Genomic DNA, 22,924 nt, shown 5'->3' with positions numbered 1-22,924 from the left:
TTTGAGAGCAGATAGGAGAGAAGAATGAGAGAATCGATCGAGAGGGTGAGACAGAACGAGATGGGAATGGAGGCAGATATTGAAGGGTCAGCTCAGTAAAGAAGTGGAGGTGAGACAGATTGGGTTGGCTCGAAAGTTTACCGAAATTTATTGAACCAACACTAAATACACACACAGACATGAGGAAGACCCAAAACCAGAAGTATAAACATTTTATTTTTGATAATGAAGAAAGTTGCCTGTTGGGAAGCATTGCCCCTGACTGTCACAGATATGTCGTGTACAGTGTAATACTTGATGACCTGGTGGGGCAGTGTTCAATTCTATTCAATTCATTTATTCAGCTATGAACTGTTGTAAAAGATTGCTATAATAACCTTTAACATTACACTTCAAAGATTTTCTTTGTTGTGGTTACAGGGTATGTAATGAAATTGTCAACTTTTGTTTTTAAGATCAAACTGAAAATGACCACAATTTCAACATAAAGTCAATTTTAATGAAACATTTTGGTGCAAAATACAATGACATTACAAAACAAAAACTTGTATAAATCATTTATAAGCACCTTGCTTGGTGGGACCAAATTGGAGTCTTTTGGGGTCGGTTTTGGCCCCCGGGGCTTATGTTCTCTGCTGTTAAGGCAAAGCGAAACTTTCGTGTGCGCCGAGTATGCGTGGCCTCAAAATCGTCATCAAATGGCGTCAAATTTCCGATCCAACCTGCGGAGATTTCCGATCCATGAAACCTCGTCTGCGCTTCTGCTGAAATGAGTCCACATGTGTTTCCCTGGCCACTGCGCTGCTCGCTGGCTGCAAAATGTGGACTGGATTTCCTGAAGGGAGGCGGGTCTCAACGAGACGCGGAGTAATGAGTCAGGAAATCCATTCCGCGGTTTGCAGCCAGCTTAGCATGCTAGGGAAGTAGCGCTGTGCTCCCTGACTTTTCATGACATGTCGCCGTTTGGATGTATTTTAGGCTCAAAACGCCACAAAGTATCGACGTGAGTGTTTATAAAGCCGCTGTACAGCGAGGCGGACGCTCTGCAGCGAGACGCCACCGTTTTAAAACGCCAGCTCGCTCCTTCCGCGGTAGCAGGCGGTTCACACCTCCTTGAAGCTGCTTCCTACTCCATGCTAATCTCCCTGAAAATAGTCCCAATCATTTGTGTTGTGTGAGAGCTGCGTTGCTAAAGGATTTCACCAGGGATTAATAAAATGATTCTGAGATTTTAGAAGTAGTTTCTTGTGATAAGATGACGTCATGCAGATCCCCCACATTGTCCAAAGTGGACAAAAATAGTTTGTATTGCTTCCTTTTCTGACCTTATAACTAACCTGAAGTTGTCTTTTGAGAGAATATATGTGTACATTTATACATTTCATACTTTACTGTAGAGAGGAGTTTATTACAGCCTCATATAAAATCAACAATAATGATAATAATATTAACGCAAGCACAGCTCTGGTATCGGAAAAATATCGGTATCGGCAGATATTCAAATTCGGGGATCAGGATCGGATCGGAAGTGAAAAAACCTGGATCGGTCCATCCCTAATATGTGTGCGACCAGCAAAAGAAATGAAGACGACAATGTAACTCAGAAAACAACAGAAACAACAATCCCTTCAAGGACAAACTGTGAATGTGGGTTGTGGATACGAGCATATCTACGACATTACCTCGCCTGAGCATCAGGACAATGAAGTTTCAGATGAGTTGTTTGAACACTTAATAAAGAAGTAAAGAGAAAAAAAAAAGTCGTACAAGTTTTCTGTTATCAATCTTTTTTTTTTTTTGGCTTGAAAAATCAAAAACAAGGTTCGTAGATCCCAAAGACATTTATTATTATCTTGCAACAACACTTGGGCAGTGATTGAAGCGGCGTTGTTTACATTTAAATGGGATTTGTTCAACTTAAACAACCAACTGTGTCCAAACAAATGGAGATTTAGTTCAGGTGTATAAGGAATATTTATTTGAGATAAACTGGCCTTTAGAAAGTCACAAGTTCGTTTACTGTCCAGGCTTTTATGTGTGGGGTTTGCCTGCGTTTTCTGCATCAAAACAACATACATGTGAAGTTAAATGGTGTTCCTGAAATGATCATCTGTGTGAATGTCTGATCGTTTTATGTTTTTCCTGCACTGGAACTGTTCGGGGTGGAGTTATCTCGGACTGGAATCTGAGCTTGAGGACTTTGCTGTGTGGAGTTGGCATGTTCTCCCTGGGTGTATTTTTTTTCTCCTGTTGTTTTCCACAGTCTATAAAAAAATGTACTTATGGTTAATTGGTGTTTCCAAATTGCCCGTAGGTGTGACGTTCTGTATTTGCATGCCCCTTTGTGTTTGCCATGTAAAGGACTGGCGACCCATTTGGGCTGTCCCCGTCTTTCGCCCGTAGTAAGGGATTGTCTCCAGAATAGAAAAGGAATGGATGAATTATAAAATATTCAAATATAAGCATGCGAATTCACGAGTTATGTGTTTCAATGTATAAATTCATTCATCAAATATATGTTCTTTTTCCAATAGGCTCTTGACACGTTACCAGCAATATTACTTATCAAAATTGACTACAATCTTAGTTTGTTCCCATTGAAACATTTAGTCTTTGCCCGGCTCATCGTGTGTATCATACCCATAAAACAGCTGTTTATGCCACAGTCATATGTCACATCCTCATGAGGAGCAGCAGTGTGTTGTGACATGAGGAGTGTGTGTTGTTGTGTTGAGGGATGTGGATTGCCACAGAGGATCTTATCAATGTATTAACCGAATGGTTGGCCCATTACATGCACTTGTGACTTTTATAGCCTTGCAATAAGTTAAAAACCAGAATGGAGTGCACAGTTGTGGATATGAAAAGCCTCATTTATTGCAGGGAAGTTGTTGTTAAACATGCTTGAAAGAATTTCTTGGGAATTACAGTATATTGTTTGAATTATTTGAGATTTTTGAAGCCAAGGTTGGGGCGGTTGGTAAAGCTTTGCTGCGGAGGAAAAAAATAGAACTCGGTACACATGTGAGGACAAATGCAGCCACACACACTTTTTTGTGCACTCTGGTAAACACAGACATGCGCGCACGGTATCACGAGTCCAGATGGAGTGGAGTGGATCAATAGAAAGACAGTAGGCCTGTTTGATATACCAGCTGAATAGGTGTCTTTTCCTCTAAATTCAGTCTTTTGTCTTTCTTTTTTTTGTATGTCCTCCTCTGTTTTCTGCTGTTTCACTTTGTTTGTCCTGACTCTTTTTTTTTTCTCTTTACTTTGCTGTCTGCACGCTAACACCACACACACACACACACACACACACACACACACACACACACACACACACACACACACACACACACACACACACACACACACACACACACACACACACACACACACACACACACACACTACACACACACACACAAACATAAACTAGGTTGTTCCAGAACAAATAGATGAACACAGAAAACACACATGCATGCAGCATATGCGGTACCAAGATTTCATTTTAATTTTCCAAGATACACACACACACACACACACACACACACACACACACACACACACACACACACACACACACACACACACCCTCCCCCTTCTGCTTCAAAAGCTTCCACGCAAGCAAATGTGCAGACACACACACACACACACACACACACACACACACACACACACACACACACACACACACACACACACACACACACACACACACACACACACACACACACACACACTGTCACTCACCCTCCCCTCTGTTTTCCTCTCTCTCTCTCTCTCTCTCTCTCTCTCTCTCTCCCTCTCTCTTAAACACATACAAACACTCATTTTGTGCACTCGCTTCTCTGCAACACACACCCTCCATCTTGTCTCCTCTCTGGAACACACACACACACACACACACACACACACACACACACGCTAATGAACACTTGAAAATCCAAAGCACGATCTTCCTATGGCCTAGTTTTAAGAGCCTGCAATGTCATGTGTGAGTAAAAAATAGACTGACGGAAAACAATATTGAGATTTTTCACAACAAACCAGTCCCGACTCGGCCGAGCCAGGATCAGTTTGGCTCAGCCGAGCATGGCTGTTTTGGCGTGGATTTAGTCTGAAGAAGATAATCTCTCTTGGCTGCTCTGGACTCACACAGGTGGCTGCATTCGAGCTCTCTGGGGTAACAACACACTCCTTAATGGTGATTCCGGGGTCACACAGCTCAAGTACAAACACCAAGTAGATCATAGGATTGAACAATGACTATACTCATTTTAATCCAGTATCGCTTTACAGTGGCAGAGTGTTGATCTGTTTGAGCGTTGAGGCTGTCGCTTGTGTGCCTCTTCAAATGCATTAAAATGTGTTTTCACACCCAGGTGAAAGTGTGAGCTGAGAAAATGTGTTTTGACATTTTTTTGTGCGCATTTTTCCAACTTTAAAGCATTGTAGTTCATATGGACTGGCCAATAACCAATTTAAGGGTTGAAGATCCGCTGTATTAGGCAGCTATGGCTCAGTTGGTTGAACTGGTCGTCTTCTCGTCTCGAAGTCAGCAGTTCAATCCCTCATCTCCACCCGTCCATGTGTCAAAATATCCTTGGGTATAACACTGGACCCCAAATTGCTCATAATTGTGTTTGAGGACTTTGCATGGCAGCTGTTATGCTTGTGTGTGTGTGAGAGTGAATGACTGTGTCCCGTATAGGCAAATTTAACAGATCACGATTCTAAGGCATATTGAGCAGTGAAATGTTACAGAAGTGAAGTCTATTTAACGTTTGTTTGTAGTGCTCGCAATTTCAAACAGAGTATAGAAATCTGGTCTCAATATCTTAACGTTGTCTTTTATTAGAGGGCCTTTGATTTGATGGTACCCTTTTGAATTTCTGACCTTAGTGACCTCCGTTTGCACAACAACATTCCAAGTAACAACACCTTGTCATTTAAAGAAGCGTGTTGTATTTACACAACAGCGGCAGACACAGTGATAACGTTGTAGTTTCTATACCGGGCCATGTGAGGGCGCAATTGCTTATTTTTGAAATGAAACCACCATACACTAAAAACATTGACAAAATAGAGAGTACCCAACAGTCGTATGGACAGATGACAAATTAGATATTATTTGGGGTAAATCTCAGCTATACAACTACAAATACAAATTAGAAAACTAGAAAATACGAGTCCGTGCCCAACATTCATATTGACAGATGACAACTTGGGGTCTCAATTATAAAACTAGAATACAGGCCACGAGTCATGCCACTATGGTGGTCGCTATGTTTGTTATTTGTGCATGAGCGGAAGAACTATTTACCACAGCGGTGGTGCGCTCTACATACTCTGGCTGCCTCTTGTCACGAGCGGGAAAGAAAAGTTCCACTTTGGGACTATGAAAAAGTCATGGTTGCAGTGGATCTAATTGCTGGTGTCATGTAAGTTGACCCCTCAAATGCAAACAAAGTTTTGCAATTACACTTGTTTTCGTTGTCATGGAAACAGAGCCTTATTTTTTTATTTTTTATTTTTGATGCATCCATTTTTGATGCAAGGTGACACACAATCGCACCATTGGAATCACTCAGGATTTCAACCAGTGTCTCACAGCCAGGTGTGTCTTCGGCCCTGTTTACATGACAAATGGGACTTCTTTATACCGGATCCCAAGGCAGAACTTTTCTTTCACGGCCATGATTCACCACCACAGACACCGCTGTGGAGCTCTATTAACTGCGCATGTGCATCTCCCCCGCCTGGTAAATAGCTCCTTTGCTCATGCACGACGAGCAAACCTGGCGGCCCCCGTAGAGGCATGACTCGAAGTCCGTACTCTAGTTTTATACTCCGTATTGGCAGTTTATAGTTTAGACTTGGCCCCTGATGGCATCCAATTCGTCATCAGCCCAAAACGGATGTCGGTTAGTCTCGAGGTTTTTTTATAGCGTATTGTTCTATGCACACACGTCTGTGTGGTTTGTCAGCGTCTCCGCTGCTGTAGTGTAAACGCAACACTTTTTTTTTTTTTTTAAACGGTCAATGTGTTGTCACTTGTAACGTTGTCATGTAAACGGAGCTTCAGGGTACTTTCACACCCGGACAGTCCGAGGACCAAAAATGTTCCCCCTGTCATTTGGTTGGGGTTTGCTTTCACACCACACTGTTGAGAGCGGACCAAACCGCCTGGACGTGGCCACACAATGACAACAGCTGCACGTTTGGGGTCGCTATTGCCCCAAACAAACACTGACCGGAGAGGAAATGAAGCTCGACGAAGAAGAAACAAGGCTCGTTGATTGGCTCGGACTCTTAAGCCGGAAATCCTGCCCCTTTAGCAGGTGGCAGCTAATAAAAGTTAGATTGTGAGTGTAGCCCCAGTTTAACATGTGGCATGTCAGGATTAGGACAAGTCCACCCCCTCTAAAAAGCCTCCGATGGTAATAGTGTCCTGCAGTCGTGCCTGTGAGAATCTTGCATAAAGACAAACCCACAGATTTCTCCCAGTCCCCGTCTCCACAGATGGCTCAGTTTCTAAAAGTCATCCGCACTAATCTGAGCAAGTTGGACAAAGTTAAGTGAAAAAGCAACTGAAGAAACATAAAAGAGGAGACATAGAGCAGAAACAACTGCAGCATGCTGCACGCACAGTTAGCCCATGGAGACAGAAATAATAAAAGATGTCTGCCATAGTTAACAGCTTGTCTGATGGAAACCCTGACGCTGTTCCATTGAGCCACAGGTGGTGGAAATGCACACTGTATCCATCAATAGGCCACAATTGAAAAAGAAGGCTGAGCAATCAAGATGAATGTTCACGACACAAAGTAAATCTTTAAAAAGAATCAATGGGTTTCAAAATATTTGAAGAGTTGCTTGTTAAAAATATAGTATATTTTGTGCTGTTGATTAATACTTCCTTGCCTGAAGACTTTACAGTAAGTATAAAGTGTCATCAATACTGTATATCCAAGTTTATAAAAAGGACAAAGATCACACTGAGTTCACCTTTTTTTTTTTTTTAGTTTAGCAATTCTGTAAATGGCTTTAGACCTCCACAAAAAAAAAAGGCCCTACCTAATTTATTACTACTGTTCTACATTGCAATGTATTATTTACAAACGTTACACTGAGGCCTTATTGGGTAAATGTTTAAAAATAGATTCTAAAGTGATGATGACTTGCCTGATACAAGGTTGACAATCTAGTAATTCATTTTATAATATTTTATTTAACCCTTCATTGGCCAGCATTACCCTGGGGCAACGGCTTAGTAAGCCCCATGTCTAATATATGTGTCTTTAAGATAATTGAATTTATAAAAAACAATCCAACTACTCAAGAAATGATGAAAGCAACCCAATGAGGTGTGGGTGTCATTATGATAAATCATTTGAAGCCAGCACTCTATTACAGTCTCAAGAAGGTAAGATTATTTGCTTCTTTAATCTTTTTTAAGGTGATAAAAACTGAAATACAAAATAAACCCGTGTGCATAAAGTCTAAAGCTTTTTTTGGGGTTTGAAGCTTTTTTTGTTTGTTTTGTTTTGTTGTTGTTGCCTTTGGGGAATAAACGATAAGGAGTACTTTAACAGTGTTTTTATCAACAGTGTCTTAGATTAGTGATCACATTATTGCATGTGTTTGTGCTGGATTTAAGTTCTTAATTTGTGTTTGTCCTATTTGTTTATTTCAACTGATTCTCATATATTTTGATAGAAAAAAATAATAATGTTGGACTGTTTTATGGAAGAGAAGCAAGGGATTGAAAGTGACAACAGTGCAGTGTATAATAGGAGCCGTGATGCAGTTTGGACTCCAGAGCAATTTTTGAGTAGAAAATAAAAAAGAACCAACAATTGGCCAAATGCATGTTTTTGGACTGTGGGGGGAAACTGGTGTACCTGGTTGGAGAAAATGCAAAGTTTTGTTTGGTTAGGCGTTTTGAGTGCCGGAATCGCAACCTTTTTGAAAACAATTCCCAAAGTGGAGCCTATCAAAAACACTCTCGACGGTCTCCATGGAAACCAGGGGGTTTGGGGACGTGACTTTTTGAAAACGCTGCTACCACACATGCGCACTACGGCCATAGTGAATAGTTCCTCTTGGGCGGATTCACAATAACAACAATGGCAGCCTCCAGAGTGGCGAGACTCCATGTCGGTGATTCTCAGGGGACTTGCCAGTTTTATCGTTCATCAAATGTCTGCATACCCACTGTTTTTAGTTATTGTATTGTCCTCTCTCTGTATGGTTTCATTACAAAAACAAACCAACAGCTCCCACTCGCGGCCCCCACACGTTTCTGTGTAAACGGACAACATTTTCTGAAACAAAAAAGTGTTTTCGCTGAGATATTTAAAAAAAAAAAAAAATGTCAGTTCAGATTGCTTTTACTTGCAGTTGTTATGAGTTCACGTTTCCAAATTTGGTTTATGGTGGCAGGATAAAAATCTACAGGAGAAATTTGGTGACTTTGAAGCTGCTGAGAGTGACTTGTTTATATTTGAGTTTTTGGCAGCTCAGTAAACTTGTAAAAAAAAAAAAGGGGGGGGGGGGTTGGGGGGTGTATAATTTATTATTGTGGTGTTTGTAATCAGTGAACCTGAACCTTTCAGGCCTTTTATGAACGTTCAGATGTACATTTGCACTGAGTGATATTTATTTTTTTTAACCTGCTGTGTGGCGAGGAAAGATGGCAGCGTTTCAAAGTCACTATGCTTAAGAGCGTTCTTGCCAGGACTTTTGTTGGACTTGGACATAACTGATTTCCTCAAAGTTGGTCCATGCAGATTGTGGAAAGCTTACAACCCCACACATTTCTGTCATGCTCACTGAAAATGAGTTTAAATAATTTGATTTACTTACTGTGGGCTTTTTGCTGGTATTACATTTGCCTGTATGGGAGGGCTGAACACAATTTGCGTCGATCCATTAGGTGCCCATCAGCATATCGATCACTCTCTGACCTGATTGATGTGAAGTTTGGCCAGTAGGTCGATTGATTAAATGATAATTGTGTGTATTTTTGTGTGTATCTTCCTGCAGGCGCGGTTGTGGAAGGAAAAGAAAAGGGACACCCGTGAAAGTCTTTGTTACACACACAGAGGAGGAGAGCGTGCCCGAGCACAGCTTCAACCCAGGTGTGTGTGCTTGTGTTATATGTGTCTCTCATACTGCTACAGCAATCAGCTGTGTGTGTGTGTGTGTGTGTGTGTGTGTGTGTGTGTGTGTGTGTGTGTGTGTGTGTGTGTGTGTGTGTGTGTGTGTGTGTGTGTGTGTGTGGGGGTGGGGGTGGGGGTGGAGCGTGTGTAAGTGAGCGTGACCTACTTTTGCGCATGTGCCTGTGCCTGTGTGTGTGTGTGTGTGTGTGTGTGTGTGTGTGTGTGTGTGTGTGTGTGTGTGTTTGCATTCGTTCGTGTTGCTGTGCACCTGTGTATGTGCTCCAGGAGATGGGGTGATGACCTTTGAGTGTGTGTGTGTGTGTGTGTGTGTGTGTGTGTGTGTGTGTGTGTGTGTGTGTGTGTGTGTGTGTGTGTGTGTGTGTGTGTGTGCATGCCTGCGTGTGTCCTTGCGTCCTCGTTTGTAATCCTTTTATTCTGTTGCTGTGCTCTCAGGTGATCGGAAGGAAGCAGGAGAAAATAAGCGGCCGGCGCTGGACGGGCCTTTCTACCACACGGAGTCGGCTCCTCACGCCGAGTGAGTGCGAATTAGAGTGGGCCTATTAATTATGTGGCCGCGGTGTCTTGTTTCACTCTGGTTTTTAGAAAAGAAAATGCAAAAATGTCGCAGATCTTTCCTCAGCACTCAAGGACAGCTTAGGTCAGTTGTGGGGATTCTCCAACCCCGCGGGTTTTCTTTTCTATCGTCATCATAATCAGGCTGAGACGTCAGAAAAATGCATTTGACTGGCGAGATGAATAGAAAATTAGCATGGCTCCATGTGAGAATTGATGCCCCGAGGTGTGTATGTGTATGCGTATGTGTGAATTCTTGCTGTTTGCTTTTTACTCGTTTCACTGCATTGGATCCCAAATGTAAAAAGAAAAAGAAGAAAAAAAAAAACTGACCTCACAGCACAATTACCAAAATGTTGTCTCTACTCTCCATTCGCCTCAGTCAAATATCCCCGTTTTAGCAATATGTGACACAGATGTGAACACACACTTAATATACATATTCATATTCGAAACACATTAGGATGTAGCTTACTGGAGCTGCAGCTGTGTGATTGCTGCCATCAATGTATTTGAAATCTCTATAAATGGCGAAAGGTCATACAAAATGTGCTTTACAAATTTCCTCAGGCAAAAGTAAATCCTACAATTAGGTAGTTTGAACCCATCAATAGTATGCGGTTAATTTAGAGCACAATATAATATTCCTGCAACAATACTGATAACATGATATTATTGTTCATAATGATGAAGAAGTACATTTTAAAAGGGCTTTATAGATTGTGTTTGTGCGCTGATTGATTCAGCCCTGAAGACAATGAGAGCTGATGTTCCCAGAACTCCCAAATCAAACAGCAAAAACTAGAGGCGCATGATTGTACATTTTAACCCTAGATTTCTGAGTGAACTAATCCTGTCCTTCACGTTGCAGTAGCACGCCGGAGAAGGCTCCTGACAAAGTCACGAATGGATCCAAGACCAGCCCCGGCTCAGCCTCGACACCAGCTCCAGCTTCCTCCTCAGCTCCAACCTCGACACCGCTCCCCGCTCCCGCCCTGGCCACCACGGCGTCCCCTCAGGCCCGGGCCCTGACTCCGGCGTCCACAGCGCCGTCTGCCCCCACAGCCTCCGCCCCGGCTGCCACGGCCAGCTCCTTCCCGCCCTCCCCGAACTGCCGCATCCGAGAGGTCCACTGTGGCAGCCAGGTACGCCTGGTGGTGATCGCCATCAGAGACATCACCAAGGGCGAGGAGATCACTGTGGACTACAGCCTGACGGAGTGGGGAGAAAACCTGGTGAGTGCCGTTAGACAGACGCAGGCACTTTTTTTTTTTTTTTTTTTTTTTTTTACAATTTTCAGTTTCTTTAAGGACAATACTTGCCCCCTCTATAACCTCACAAAAAAAAAAAAAAAATCAATTTTGCACTTTTAAACCAGTTATGCTCAGTGTACTTCTTTGTCCTTGCTGATATTACGCCAAATATAGACAATCTAATAATGTGCTGATGTTTTGAGTGCAAGTCGGACAGATTTTTGTGCAGAAGAATAGTTTCAGTTTCAGCCGTGAAAACGTGGACACCACATGTGAAACGTAAAAATTTGGGTACGACTTTAAAATGAGTCGTTTGGTGCAATTTCCCTTCAGTATTTAAATGAAATATTTGCAACAAAAAAAAACAGCCCTGAACAGGCAGAGAGTGAGACCAACTGCTTCAGCCGCTGAAAGCAGACGTGATCTCACTCTTCGGCTTTCTTCACCCGTCTGTCCAGGGCTGTTACTTAGTCCTCACAACTGCAGAAACACACACACACACACACACACACACACACACACACACACACACACACACACACACACACACACACACACACACACACACACACACACACACACACACACACACACACACACACACACACACACACACACACACACACACACACACACACACACGCACACAGAATATCTGATGGTTTCAGATAGACATCCATATGTGTATTCACACGCTGCTGATCAGCTTCACACACTAACTTGTGTGTTCACACCACAGATAAAGTGAACACACACACACATGCACGCACACACGCACGCCACATGCACACGCTAAGCAAGGCATGGGGTTACCATGGTGATGGCTGAGCTCCAGCTACCATTCTACCTATAGTGCTTTAGCAACAGCAACAATGGTTATTGCGTGACATCTGTTCTTCTAACGAATCTCATTAGATTGGCTCAATTGACTCAACACCGCGATGATAACAGAATCCATTGAAGACAATGTTACTGATCATTTTCAGATGTTACCATCAAAGTTTGGAGAGAAATCAAGGCCCGTCGTGGCGAGGACTGGAGCTCAAGTAAAGACTCGGGTTATTTAATAGATTTACCGGCTCTTCACCTTACATTCCACGCCGACTGATGATCTCATCCTAAGTGATGATGAAGGCTGACAGTGCTCAAGAGGACGTTTCTTCTGTCGCCGTTTGTTTGGCTTGTTAGTGGGAGATTTGGAGCCCTAATCAACCCCCGTTCTCACAACTGACGGCGGAGGGGGTTGTCCTCCTGCTCTCATTGAGTGAAAGCTGAGGCTGATTGTGATGGCAACCGTTAATGAGCAGTGTGTCGGCTGTTTTATTGTGATTGCTCTGTGTCCCACAGGGTTTCCGAGGCACTGTGTCTCCGGCACAACACGAGTGTAACTCCGACACGGAGAACAACAACAATATCAAGAAGGTAAAAGACGTTTGCCAACTTTTTGTTTACCGACTAACATTTCCTGAACGGACACAGTTGAAATGATAAGACACATAATTTCCTCACAGAAAGGCAATCAAGAGTCAAACAAGCTCATGAACAAGCGTCTGTCAACGGAAACTTGGTTTCCTTATAAAGCTCTTCAAATGAAACCCTCAAATGAAACAGTATTAGAAATAAATGATTGCTTTAGTTAAAACTGAAGGATTCGGCAGCTACAGCAAGGATTTTTTATTCCACTGCTTTTATTTTGAATGTCTGACCAGATTCTGGCCTTTATAGGACAGCGGCGACCCCCGTACCCAAGCATGTTTGAGCCTCGTGGGTATGAGGGCTCATCAGCAGATTATCAGCATCAACTGTTATTAACTGGAATGTGAAACATGTATAAAAACCTTTAAAAAAAACAAACTAAAACGTATAGGTCTCTCCATCCATTCATCCATCGTCTATGCCAGCGGTGGCCAACCGTGGTTAAACTTTACCACATGCGTGTATTAAATAAACTTCATCATCTGTTAATTTAGTTAGATAATCTAATATATGATGATGAAGTCATTTATTAATTCTCAAATGTGTAGTCAAAAAACCCCCAAATGGTTTCATGTGAAACATATTTATCAAATGTGTCATTGCCAAAGAAATTCTTCTGTTATTACTAAATTTTCACACGAACTTTTCATTTTGTGTGACGTGGTATCAAATGTCTGATGCACTTGAAGACATACATTTAATCTGCATCCATTATAAAAAAAACAAACAAACAAAAAAACAAACGAGTATCAACATAACATCAAGAGCAGCTCCAACCTGACCTGAGACACAAGTTCAAATCTAAAACACATCTAATCAAATTTAAAGTGCTTTGTTTAATCTTTACAAGCATGAAGAAAAATCTATTTCACATCGATTCAGACATTTAAGAACCCATCTATACATCAATGTTGTGTACATAAGCGCGAGCTTATCCCAGCCTACGTGGGGCGGAAGGCGGGTAAAACCCCGGAAAGGTCCGCCGCCCATCACAACATCTGGTGAAATCTTCACTGTGTGCCACTGATACTTCTTTTTGTGCCACGTGTATCTTTGGTCAATCTACATAAAATGAAACGGACTAACTGTCTGGTGCCTGCAGGATGTCGCCGGTCTGGACGTGCGTGGGCCACACTCACGTTTGTTTTGATATCATCATCATTGTGAAGTCGTAATTGGCCTTTAACATCCTTGATGCAAAAAAAAACAGTAACAAGTAACCATAAGTACTCGTGCTTGGTATCACTGAGCTGTTTGTAATCTCTCCACACTTAATGGTCCAGTTGGGAAACATCTCTGCAATTACTTATCTCCATCTCAATCAATACGTCCCTCACTCTCCCGCCAGCGGCGCTCACCTTTTTATTGCTCTCAAATTTAATAACTCTCCCGGCTGTTGATCTAATTACGTTGACAAAAGTCAAACATTCTCTTAATTGTAAAGTTTTAATGTCAGCAGCGACATTAAAACTTCACTGATATGAACTTTATTGTAGCGCGTAAGTGACACGCGCGGGGCGACGGCTCCGCGGAGCAGATGCATGTTGGTCGATCCCGGCGGTTCAGTCGTGTCGCAGTTGTGCACTAAAATTATGTGAGGGCATCTGGTGGATACATTTTTTTTTTTTTTTTAACCTCCCTCAATCACACCTTAAGGTCATATCATTCTTGCTTATTTTAAATTTAATGGATTGTGATACACCACTTTATATTGAAGAACAAAGTAATGGAAGGAAAGGAGGGGAGGATTTATACAGACAACAACAATGGCACATATTTGGGTTTTGACAAGGGAAAAAAAAAAAAAAATGTTTGGCCCAGACTTATAGGAGATCCAGAGGAAGGAAGCAGAGAATACAGAAATGTGCTCTTTGTTTAAAAAAAAAAAGTGATCAGTTTTACTTATCTGCCACAAGAGGGCACAACAGAGGAAGCATTGCCAGTCTTCATGAAGAGCACATTTTATAAACTTAACTTTTTTTAAACATTTTAAAAACTTAAAGTTTTTTGGATGACCTCAGGTGGGAATAACATATTAGGGTGAAATACGTCCTTCTGCATTTTCTTTGGACTCGTTTTTGGTTTGTCTGTTGATGGTTGAATACATGAATTTCTGTTTTAACTTAACGAATAATTTTCTTTCAAGATCCTATTTATAGTCAACTTTGTGAATATAAATTACACGAAATCCCAATTTTGATAAACCTTAACGTTTTTGGGGTATGGCTAAATAGTTTTTTGAAGTTATTCCAACTCAAACCTATCTGTATATCGAAAAGACCGACTTTAGTAAGGCAAGGCAAATATCACAACATTCGGACACTCTGCAATTTGTGGTTCTTTAGCAGAACAAGTCACCGCTTCGCTTCAAATACCAAAACAACTTTATTTGTATTTCATATTTCAGCAGGAAGGCAGTTGAAAGTTTTAACAATCATGAACAGCAACAAAGGCCGAAAATAACAGAAAATTGAGGATAAAAACAAATAAAGAAATGTGAATTAAAAAAACCCAAACAAACAGTAAAACAAGAGTGAAAAAAGAGTAAAAAAGTGTAAAATAGTAAATGCAACACAAAGAATCCCAATAATTCATCGATGATTGTATTCGAGCTCACAAAATCTGAAAGTGGCGTTGAGGCTGAGAAGGATCGTGGTCGTTCTTGTAATTTAGTTTGTGAGTCACCTTCTCCAAGGTAACGCTGCACTTTTCATTTCCAGGAGGAGGAGCCCGTCTCCCTGACGGCCCAGCAGCCTCAGCGGCAGCAGCAGGACTTCGTCACCCCTTCCTGGTCCCTCTCACCCTCCTCCTCCCCCATCTCCCACTCCGATGCCAGTGACTCGGATGCTGGGGACGAGGACAACGCCAGCCCCCGCGGGCGCACGCCACGCCGCCGGAAGAAGCGCCGCGGAACCCCCTCGAAGAAAAAGCCCCCCCATCGAACGCCGCCTGGGCGTACGCCGGCCGTCTCCCCCACCAATGTCCCTCACCACAACCGTCCCCTTCCTTCATCCCATCCTCCGCCGCAATCCTCCGCCCCCTGCTCGGCGGCCTCCTCCTCCTCCTCCTCCTCCTCCTCCTCGGTCAAGTCTGCGTTCAAACCTCCAGCTCCGCTCGGCTGCAGCGCCACGGCGAACGCCCCAGCAAGCGCCCCTCCAAACGCCCCCAAGGGGGGAGTGTCCATAGATTCAATGCGCCAAACCTGTGAGTACTGTGGACGTCACTTCCGCTCTCTGGGCCGCCACTTAGACAAGCACCATGCCCACCAGCCCGACGTGTGCTCCGCCCTTGTCGAGCGCTACACGCAGATGCCCCGTCTGCAGGCGCCCAACACGAACCCCGCTGCAGTTCACACGCAGACGCAGCAACCGTCGAAACCGTTTCACGCCACGGGGCCGAGCCGCATTTCAGACCCGTCGCAAAGCGGCGTCCAGGACCTGTCCATGTCCCCACCCAGTCTCACGGCCGCCCACCATTCCCCGGCGTCCTCGGGCGGCAACTGCACTCCTCCGGTGCTGAGTCCACCGCGGGCACAGAACGCCGTGCCCGTGTCTGTCCTAAAGAGAAGCCCGCCTCCGGTGGCCGCGGCACAGTCCAAGAAGGGAGCGGCGAGGAAGCTCAAGAAAGAAAGACCGGCGGAGCAGACGGCGAACGAGGAGGACGAGGAAGACGTGGAGGTCGTGGAGGTGAAGGAAGTGGAGATGATGTGTCCTCAGTCCTTCAGCAGCAAGCCAGCCAAAGAGATGGAGCTACCAAAGGAGGAGGATGACGAGTACGACGAGGAGGAAGAGGAGGATGAGAATGGAGTGATGGAGGTGGATGACGACAGTGGACCAGAGGATAAAGACAAGGATTTATTGAGGTAACACTCTCTTGCTTTACAGTCATGTAGCAAACCGTTTTCATTTTCCCCCGAGCTCATTATTCTGCTTCAGTTAACAATCACTGCAGAAAGTGTGTGCACAGTAAGCCGTGGATGCAGCACTCCTATAAAGCTGTATAATCTCAAATTACAATATATAGAAAGAACCCTTACAGTGTGAATATTTGCATGCATACAATAACACCATGCATAGTATTTAAAGTGAGTTTGACCACAGCGATGCAGCGTCTCCATTGTGTTTTAATGTCGTTCAGCAGCATCTTTTGGTAAGCTTCAGAGTTCCAGAGAGATGTTCAAGTGCATTTACTAGCTAAACGTCTTTATTTTTTTTCGTAAATCTTCATTGAACTAAAACCTTTGCTGCGGAGAGTTTGTGTGGAGAAACTTACCACGAGCACTTCCATTCTAAAGGGAAAGTATAAATATATATGTTCTAGCATGAAGTGACCTCATCAAGATGTTGTGAGTGCAAACGTCTGAAGTGTGCTGATAATATGCCAAAGACTAAATTGAGAGCGTCAAGCTGAATATACCTCTGTAATGTTAAAACCGCGTGCGCAGCATTTGATTTTTCACTGACATTATTGCTGTTCCTCTTTGAAACACGAATCACACATTATTAAACACTGTATCATATGGTTTAGGAGCGCGTTGTCAGAAGTAACTACTTCTCATTTCAGAAAATTAATTAATTTGTACGAGATCGCTGTTAAGTCTCCTGAACAGATCCACAAACACATTACCTCCACTTCCTCCTGCTTTAATGACTCAACTGTCGCTATAATTATTACTTTTTTTTTCAGTTTAGTGGAGACTATGGGACATTTTGTCACCATGTAGATAAAAGGGTATTTATTATCATAAAATTTACTGAATGAATATAAAGAAATCAGGAAGGAAACAGTGTGTGAAACGGACAAAGATGAAAAATCCCATTTATTTCTGTTCTGTCATATTGTACTACCAAAAAAAAAACTGCCATTGTACAGACCCTGTAAAGTTTGAGTCTAATGATGACAAATGTAACTTTTCTTTAATCTTAGTGCCTATAAGATCACCTGTAGCAATCGCTTTAATATCTATGTGTCTATTTTGATTCTTCTTCTATTAAATATTGTGAATATTGTGTTTTCAGACAAAAAAAAACACATCTCAAAATCACAGCCTATTATATTCTTGACTTTGAGTCTCTGAGAAATATGTCAGCAGGTGAAAGCGAATGCTTTGACCCCTAAATCAAGGATAAAACAAAAAACAAAAAACAAAGTCCAAAAGACAAGCTGCATCAGTTCCAATAAAAGTAACTGCCATTCCCCGTTTCTCCACTGGGGGTCGCCCTTTTCAGGACAATTGACAGACGTGGCACAACACATTTTGGCGGTGACACACTGCATTAGCATCAAATCCATACTGTGAGGAAGAGTTTGTGAAAACACGAGCGTTGGTGCCAGTCGAAGCGTCAGCCTGGGCAGTGGGGGGGGAGGGGGGGGGGGGGGGGATCCTGCCAACATTATCTCCAAGACTAAACACTGACAGAGGATTCAGATTGCAGTTTTTTTTTTTTAATGAAATATCAGGTTGTTTATCATAGCGTTTATCAATCACAAGCACCAGATATGAACATTTTCAGGGAGCACTGCTGGAATTTGCATTAAAACAAAGTCTAGAATTTGTAGTTATCTTAGTAGATGCTTATGCTGTCGTTTGACTTTTCCAGTTGAGATGTGACGCTCCGTAAACCTTCAAATATCTTGTTGGCCAAATATACGTTTGATATTTATTATAAGACGATGTTTGAAAGGCTCATATTTGGTCAAAAGGTTCTGCAGACCATGATTTTTTTAATGAAGACATTTTATTTGTAAATTAAAACGACATTGTTTACTCGTCACAAACGGTTTAAAACACCTTTCCAGTGTCCACAAATCAATTTTCACCTTTTTCCCCCCCCCGTTTCTTTTTCTTCTTTTTTTGTTTTTTTTCCGTGTGTGTCTGCAGCGGTTCGGGGCGTCACCACATGCTGCCCCTCCTCTCGTCCCTGTCCTCCCTGGTGCTTTACCTCCGCCGCCTGCAGCACTCGGCCTTCCTGTCCCTGTCCCGGCAGCTGCAGTCTGCAGAGGCCTGGCGCCTCCTGTGCCACTCCAGCCTGGCCCTCCTCATCCTGTACAACCGGCGGCGGGAGTGTGAGGTCTCCAAGCTCTCCATCGCCGAGTATCGCTCCCGGGTTACCCCCCAGTGTCCGGTCCCCGTCCCTCCCGGCGCGCCGCCCGCCCTCACGCCGTTGGAGGCCTCCCTCTCCCCCTTTGAGCGCCTGGTGCTTCCCCACCTCGCCAGGGTGGGAGTCCAGGGTAAGCGCGGACGGGTCCAGCCCCTCATCCTCCCCCCTCACTGCGAGCCCTGCCTGGAGCTTCTCCTGCAGACGCGGCAGGACGTCGGCGTGGACCCCACCAACCCGTACGTCTTCGCGCGGCCCTACCACTCCCCCGCCACGCCGCTGCGAGGCACCGACCTGCTGCGCAGCCTGGCCCGCTCCAGCGGCACTCGTAACCCCCGCGCCCTCACCCAGACCAGGGTCCGCCGCCAGGTGGCCATCCTCACCCAGCTCCTGCTGCTCGGGGAGGGGGAGGAGCCCGGGCAGGCGGGAGGCGGCGCCGTGGAGAGGTTGGAGCACTTCCTCGAGAGGGAGTACCACGTGACGCAGAACTGCGCCGGCATCGGCCAGGACCCCGGCCTGATGGGCCGGGTGGGCCGGGTGGTGCTGTGCGGCGAGAGGGACGGGGTGCTCTTCAGGGGAATGAGCCTGAACCACATCTGCCTGGAGCTGGACGGTGAGACGACCGAATGACCGCGTCGAACGACCGTGGCGTTGAAACGGGCCGCGGTCTCATGCGTCACCTTGTGTCCCCGTCTTCCTCACTGCTCTGTCTCCATCCCTTCGTCTAGTGATGTCGGGCAACTCCGCGGACTCCTTCTCGGAGGGAGACTCCGACGGGGAGCACGTGAAGGAGAAGCCCGAGCCGCCGGCGCCGGCCACGGCCACGGCTCGGCCCCCGACGCCGACGCCGACCCCGACGCCGACGCCCACCATGCTGTACGTCAGGAAGGGCAAGAACAACGGGCGGGTGGGACGACCCAAGAAGCTTAAAAACATTCAGATGCCCAGCCAGCAACCTCTCAGTCTGCCTGAACACCGCAGGAGAGGCTCAGGTCAGTCCAGATGTGTCCATTGTCAAGAACGAGTGTTTGCGAAACCACTTTGAGTTGTAGGGAGTTCACTCCGGTCAAGACACATGACTCTCAGTGTGACGATGACACGACAGTCTGTCTACGAAGAGTGTTCAGAGATTTTTCCACTTCCTCCTGTTTGGTCACGCTCGTGTCAGCTGGGATTGTGTCATTTTCTAATAGTAGAACACAGCAGCAGCTTTACAAAGACATCTTAAACTGCACTGAAATGTTTTGTTCACTTGTACTATTTAATGAAAACAGGGATTACTGGATTGCAGTTTAAGCTCTCGCCTCTCATAGAAATTGTAATTTATGCGGAGGTTTTTTTTGGTGGAGGGGGGCAAAAACAGCCAAAAGAAATATTTTTCAGATTTCTTTTCTCAACATTAGAATGTGGGCTCAGTTTATAATAGTCTCTATTTCCAAGAAACCTCAGCAAGCATCAAAACCGTCTTGGAGTTCTGCGCCAAATGACTTTGTCAAAGAAGAATTTACAATGTGTGACTGACCGACCTCTCTAAAGCCAGGACATATTGTCAGATTTATTACATATATTTCTTTTTATTTTTTTGTCTTTGGTCTTTAGGTCCCATTAAAAAAGCAATAAAGTGTTCAAGTAGCAGAAGTTGTGAAAAATAAGCTGTCTGATACGAGCGCAGTTCATTCTGAGATATTCTCCCAAGCTATTAAAATGTCAATAATTCTTATTTATTTTTGATTTAGTCACACCACACGTTCATATTTCACTCTGTTGTTGGTCAATTTACAGCCTCGCAAAGTTTCAGGGTTTTCTCGTCTTGAAAAACCGAGATCCGTTTTGGGTTTTTTCATGCTTGGATTTTATATATTTTTTTCGGACTTGTTTGATTCAGTTAGGACAAAACCGAATTGTCTGAATTATCAAAATATTACCATCATGTGATTTGAAAAAAATAATAATTATGTAATGGTATATAATTAATTATATTAAAATCATACGTTTGCAGACGCAAAATGCTTCCATGGGAAAAAAAAATTATAATTTGACGTTAGTAGTTTCATCTCATATAGGAAACATCAAAGGTGATAACTCTGATCATGACATTTTAATGTGAATATTATGTATTTGTGTATCACATTATAAATTACATTACATTTTGCATTTTGTTGCATCTTAACCTCTTTTTGAAAAGTGATTACAATCAAATGGAAGATTTGGCCAATTATTGAACGCAACCTCCGCTCACTTAACCCGTCTTCAGGAATACAAAGCATCAAAGCGGACGCGTGACTCTTCTTCCCTCCGTCCTTGTAGGAAAACGCGGCGTCCTGAAGCGTCCGTGGTCCGAGGCGGAGCGCGCTGCGGTGGAGGAGCACCTGACCCAGAACATCAACGAGCTGCGGGTGCCGGCCAAGGCGGACTGCGAGCGCTGCCTGCAGCAGTGCCCCCTGCTGGTCAGCAACCAGCGCGACTGGCGCGCCATCAAATTCTACTGCCACAACCGCATCCAGCTGCTGAAGAAAAACCAGCGGCGCGACGGCGACCCGCAGCCCCTCACGGTCTGCTGAGGGGCGTGGGGGGGGGGGGCGGGGGTGGGTGTGTTTGGCGGAGCTCGGTGCAGCTCACCAGAGCAGAATCCTAATTGGTACCCGGCTGCAAACAAAATGCACTAAATTCTAAGAGGACACGCCTTCATTTGACTCCCCGCGCTGGCAGTGCGGCGAGTTCCCGACGTTCTAATCCGACGCCCGACGGCGTTTCGCGCGGCGCCAAACGAGAACAGGGAAATTCCAGTCGCCCGTTTTGCTGCTTTATTCGGAGGTCTTAAAAACGACACTAGAGAAGACACGGCGCCCCTGGTTCTGACGGCTACTCCGCGAGAGAGAGAGAGAGAGATGCTGCCAGGGACTTTCACATGTACGTTTACCCGGCGTCCCTCCAAAAAAAAAAAAAACGGACTCACACTAAAGTGAAATGTAAACAAAGGGAGACGTCTCATCCCTACAGTGTTGTTATCTGGGCGTTGTGAAGTAGCATTAGTGTTTGATGCACTCGGTCACTAGGACGAATGGCCCTCGCCTCGGCCACACTTTGCTTCATAGCAGCTTTATAATTAGAGTAGGCCTAACTACTGCTAACCGAGAAGAACGGCAAGACCTTTCCTCCTTCTTCTTTGTACACGACTGACTGTGCAATTCTGACTTTGGTTTCATGATATTTGGACCTTAAAATACGCGTGAGGTACTAGATGATGATTGAGTTGTTTTTTTTGTTTTTGTTTTTTGTTGTTGTTTTTTTTTTTTTTTAAATCGTTCAGATTAAATGCGTTGTGACAACAAAGATCATTTTAGCAGATTGTTGTGAATTAATTAAAAAGGCGACAGAATGTTTTGAAGACTATCTTTGATTCCCTACGATGTTAAATGTCCAGAGGTATGAAGCGTTGCGAGGCCCGTTGTCTCCCCGTCTGAGTTCCTGTAAACAGATTTGATGTTTACAGCTTCGAATTCCCCTGAAAAAAATAGTATGTTCATGTTCATTGATTTTTTTTGTTTGTTTGTTTGTTTGTTTGTTTTTGCCTGTTGCACATTTTTTTTTCCATTCAAAACTGTTAAAAAAAAAAAAAGAAAGAAGAAAAAAAAAAAGTGCTAACAGGCCAAAAGCTGGATATCACTTTACTTGTGGAGAGGAGACTTCCCCTACTTGTGTTAAAAGTTACTGGGTCCTGGTCGGAGAAGTCATTGTTCCGTGGCGCCACTTTTGCTCACATCACCTGCGCGTTGTCTTCTCCACCGGCTAGAGCGCCCCCCTTCTTTTCCAGCCACACTACAGTCTGCAGCTCAACCGGTTGTCACAAGGAAGCTGCGTCCATCAGACGAGCAAAACCTCCGATGAAACCTCGAGACAGATACTTGAAGCTATTTAAACCTTTTGCAGGGCCGTTATGTCCTTCCTTGCTCTAGCCTTGCCAGTTACATTGTACATAACAAATATATTATCATTATGCTAACTGGTTTGTTTGTGCTAGAGGAATATGTAGCTTTCTTTTATTTTTGAGTTATCGCTATCTGTACATAAGCCAGTTTTGTAAATACTCTTCAGAGAAACAAAGAAAAAAACTCAGTGTATGACATGCCTTGGTTACTGTGTTATGTTTTTCTTTTTTATAAGTCTTATAAAAACCTAAAGCTCTATATATTGTGCCGTGGTCATTTGTTTCACTGTCACACTTTGACTGCAGGTGCATGTGAACATGAGAATATAGTGGACATTTCAAAAGGTTGTACTGCCATAAAGCTTAAATCACTCCACACAAACATTATAAGAGTCATCTCGCTCAAATGTCCACTGGAATGCCAAAATA

General features: G+C 44.0%; 1 protein-coding gene across 1 annotated transcript in view; it reads left to right on the top strand.

Annotated features, from left to right (window-relative positions):
* Positions 1–21,128, top strand: part of LOC308149405 (uncharacterized protein) — a gene marked incomplete at its 3' end in the record, with an annotated part of 25,753 nt that extends 4,625 nt beyond the window's left edge. Inside the window, exons 2-9 of the mRNA XM_080521133.1 lie at positions 9,052–9,146; positions 9,621–9,702; positions 10,612–10,975; positions 12,341–12,415; positions 15,190–16,331; positions 18,351–19,180; positions 19,296–19,559; positions 20,875–21,128. Of these exons, the coding sequence (XP_080377259.1) occupies positions 9,052–9,146; positions 9,621–9,702; positions 10,612–10,975; positions 12,341–12,415; positions 15,190–16,331; positions 18,351–19,180; positions 19,296–19,559; positions 20,875–21,128 (3,106 nt within the window). The remainder of the gene's footprint in view (positions 1–9,051; positions 9,147–9,620; positions 9,703–10,611; positions 10,976–12,340; positions 12,416–15,189; positions 16,332–18,350; positions 19,181–19,295; positions 19,560–20,874) is intronic.
* Between the last annotated feature and the right edge of the window lie 1,796 nt (positions 21,129–22,924).

This window comes from Blennius ocellaris (assembly GCF_963422515.1).
Source record: "Blennius ocellaris genome assembly, chromosome: 3".
NCBI lineage: Eukaryota > Metazoa > Chordata > Actinopteri > Blenniiformes > Blenniidae > Blennius > Blennius ocellaris.
The sequence above is the reverse complement of the archived record's forward strand: the minus strand, read 5'-3'. Positions and strand labels throughout refer to the sequence as shown.